Consider the following 2,500-nt stretch of genomic DNA (forward strand, 5'->3'; position numbering starts at 1 on the left):
TTCACTGATGTCCACACCTCTTTCTACACCTGAGGAAGCCCCACCCTCTCCTTTAGGGTGAATTTGGTTTATCTAAGTGACATTTTATCTCTGGTTTGTTTGTGTGTGTGTGTGTGTACGTGTGCGCGCCTGCATGCAGGTGATCTAAATGACTATGGAAGCTGCTGCAGAGGTCCAGCAGGGCGGCGACACTGCTGTTTCTGAGACAGATACCCAGCACATCGCCACCTTGGCACAGGTACAGGTATATACAAACAGACTTTTACTATCAAATAATACACTTTGAATGTCCTTATCCCGGTAGTGTGTTGGTCAGCATTCTTGCATTGAAGGCATCATTTGAAAGCACACTGTCACATAATGAGCACGAGAAACTAATTTTGAAAAACTGACCCATGCGACTGGTTTCGCCATGGAGGGTCACACGTATGGAATGGGGTGGGGGGGGGGGGGCATAACACTAGGCATTTTCTAAAAAGAATGTGGCAAAATAATAATTTATTCTCGATTACATTGTTGTTGTGATCGTTTGGAGCCAAATTCGAGATCGAGATTAAAATCCGATGAATTGCACAGTCCTACCTCTCCATGTGTGGACTGCAGGTGTCCATGGCAGCGGGACAAGCAAGCGCCAGCGGACCCACGGTCACTCTGGTCCAGCTGCCCAACGGACAGACGGTGCAGGTGCACGGAGTCATCCAGGCCGCACAGCCCTCCGTCATCCAGCCCCCGCAAGTGCAGACAGTACAGGTGAACACACACATACACACACACATCCAGCCCCCGCAAGTGCAGACAGTACAGGTGAACACACACACACACACATACACACACATATACACACACATCCAGCCCCCGCAAGTGCAGACAGTACACGTGAACATACACACACACACACACACACACACACACACACACATATACACACACATCCAGCCCCCGCAAGTGCAGACAGTACACGTGAACACACACACACACACACACACACACACACAACACACACATCCATTCATACGCGCACACACACACACAGTATATATTCATACACATACACATACGCACACACACACACAGACACACACACACACACACACACACACACACAGCGTATATATACATACAGATACACATATTCACTCACACACACAAACACACACAGTATACATACACATACACATATTCGCACACACACTGCTCAAACGGTAGCCTGTTTTAATAAGAGACTTAAAACTGTACTGTTTTCTACTGCATTTGATGAATCAGTTGATTTTTAATGGGCCATATGGATTGTTTTATAGTCATGTGTTTATTTATTGTTTTTGATTCATTTTAATTTCCTTTTATATACCTTTTTCTTGGGCTATTTACGTTTCATTTGTTTGTTCTGTCTGTTTGTCACATTGAATGACGATTATGTATGATAATGTGCTATACAAATACATTTCACTGATAAGCACACACATCCACATATTCACATACACAAACACACATGCAAACTCATTTATGTATTCACACTACTTGTATGCACCTTTGAACACAAATATTATTAACCTGCATGTGTGTAATTTTATTTCGTTGTCTGTGTATGTGTGTGTGTAGATTTCTACTATAGCTGAGAGTGAGGACTCCCAGGAGTCTGTGGACAGTGTGACTGACTCCCAGAAGCGCAGAGAAATCTTGTCTCGACGGCCCTCCTACAGGTACATACACCTTGTTGACATGGAATGATCTACTGTCTGGTCAACATATACATACATACATACATACATACATACATACGCACACAAATACTTTGTTGACTCGGAATGACCTCCTGTCTGGTTAACACACACACACACACATACATACACACACACACACACTGACCTGTGGTCTGTACTTTGCAGGAAGATCCTGAATGACCTGTCGTCGGATGCTCCGGCTGTTCCGCGGATAGAAGAGGAGAAGTCTGAGGAAGACTCCGCCCCCGCCATCACTACAGTTACCGTGCCCACGCCCATCTATCAAACTAGCAGCGGCCAGTACAGTAAGAGCGTGTGTGTGTGTGTGTGTGTGTGAGAGTGAGTGAGAGTGAGAGTGAGTGAGTGTGAGAGTGAGAGTGTGTGTGTGTGTGTGTGAGAGTGAGAGTGAGTGTGTGTGTGTGTGTGTGTGTGTCTGAGTCCAGCAGTGATGACTCTTAACCAGGACTGTGTGCTTGTTTGTTGCATGCTCTTATATATGACTGATATAGACCCTTAGACCACTCGTTAACACACACACACACAGTCATACTCCCGCTGAACTGATATGAGTCCCTTACATAGACCACTCGTTAACACACACACACACACAGTCCTACTCCTGCTGAACTGACATGAGTCCCTTACATAGACAAAATGGGGGCCGGGGGCCCCTAGGGGGCCGCGAGAGGGTGCCAGGGGGGCCTCAGCAAGTTGGAAGGAAAAATAAAATCAAACAAATAAATACATCTGAAAAATTGAAAATATACCTATTACTATGA

At 45.3% G+C, this 2,500-nt stretch overlaps 1 protein-coding gene across 4 annotated transcripts in view; it reads left to right on the plus strand.

Annotated features, from left to right (window-relative positions):
* creb1a (cAMP responsive element binding protein 1a) overlaps nt 1-2,500 on the plus strand; it is a 10,494-nt gene that overhangs the window by 3,730 nt on the left and 4,264 nt on the right. The window contains exons 2-5 of one of the 4 annotated variants that reach the window (XM_076303193.1): nt 140-244; nt 577-750; nt 1,600-1,700; nt 1,887-2,026. In XM_076303193.1, coding sequence (XP_076159308.1) covers nt 149-244; nt 577-750; nt 1,600-1,700; nt 1,887-2,026 — 511 coding nt within the window. In that variant the 5' untranslated portion in view covers nt 140-148. The remainder of the gene's footprint in view (nt 1-139; nt 245-576; nt 751-1,599; nt 1,701-1,886; nt 2,027-2,500) is intronic. The other 3 variants (XM_076303196.1, XM_076303195.1, XM_076303197.1) reach the window with 3 other exon arrangements.

This window comes from Alosa pseudoharengus, unplaced genomic scaffold, assembly GCF_046254945.1.
Source record: "Alosa pseudoharengus isolate Yale_2024_CS ecotype anadromous, Long Island Sound unplaced genomic scaffold, YU_APseudo_1.1 YU_APseudo_1.1_scf_24, whole genome shotgun sequence".
NCBI classification, from domain to species: Eukaryota; Metazoa; Chordata; class Actinopteri; order Clupeiformes; family Clupeidae; genus Alosa; species Alosa pseudoharengus.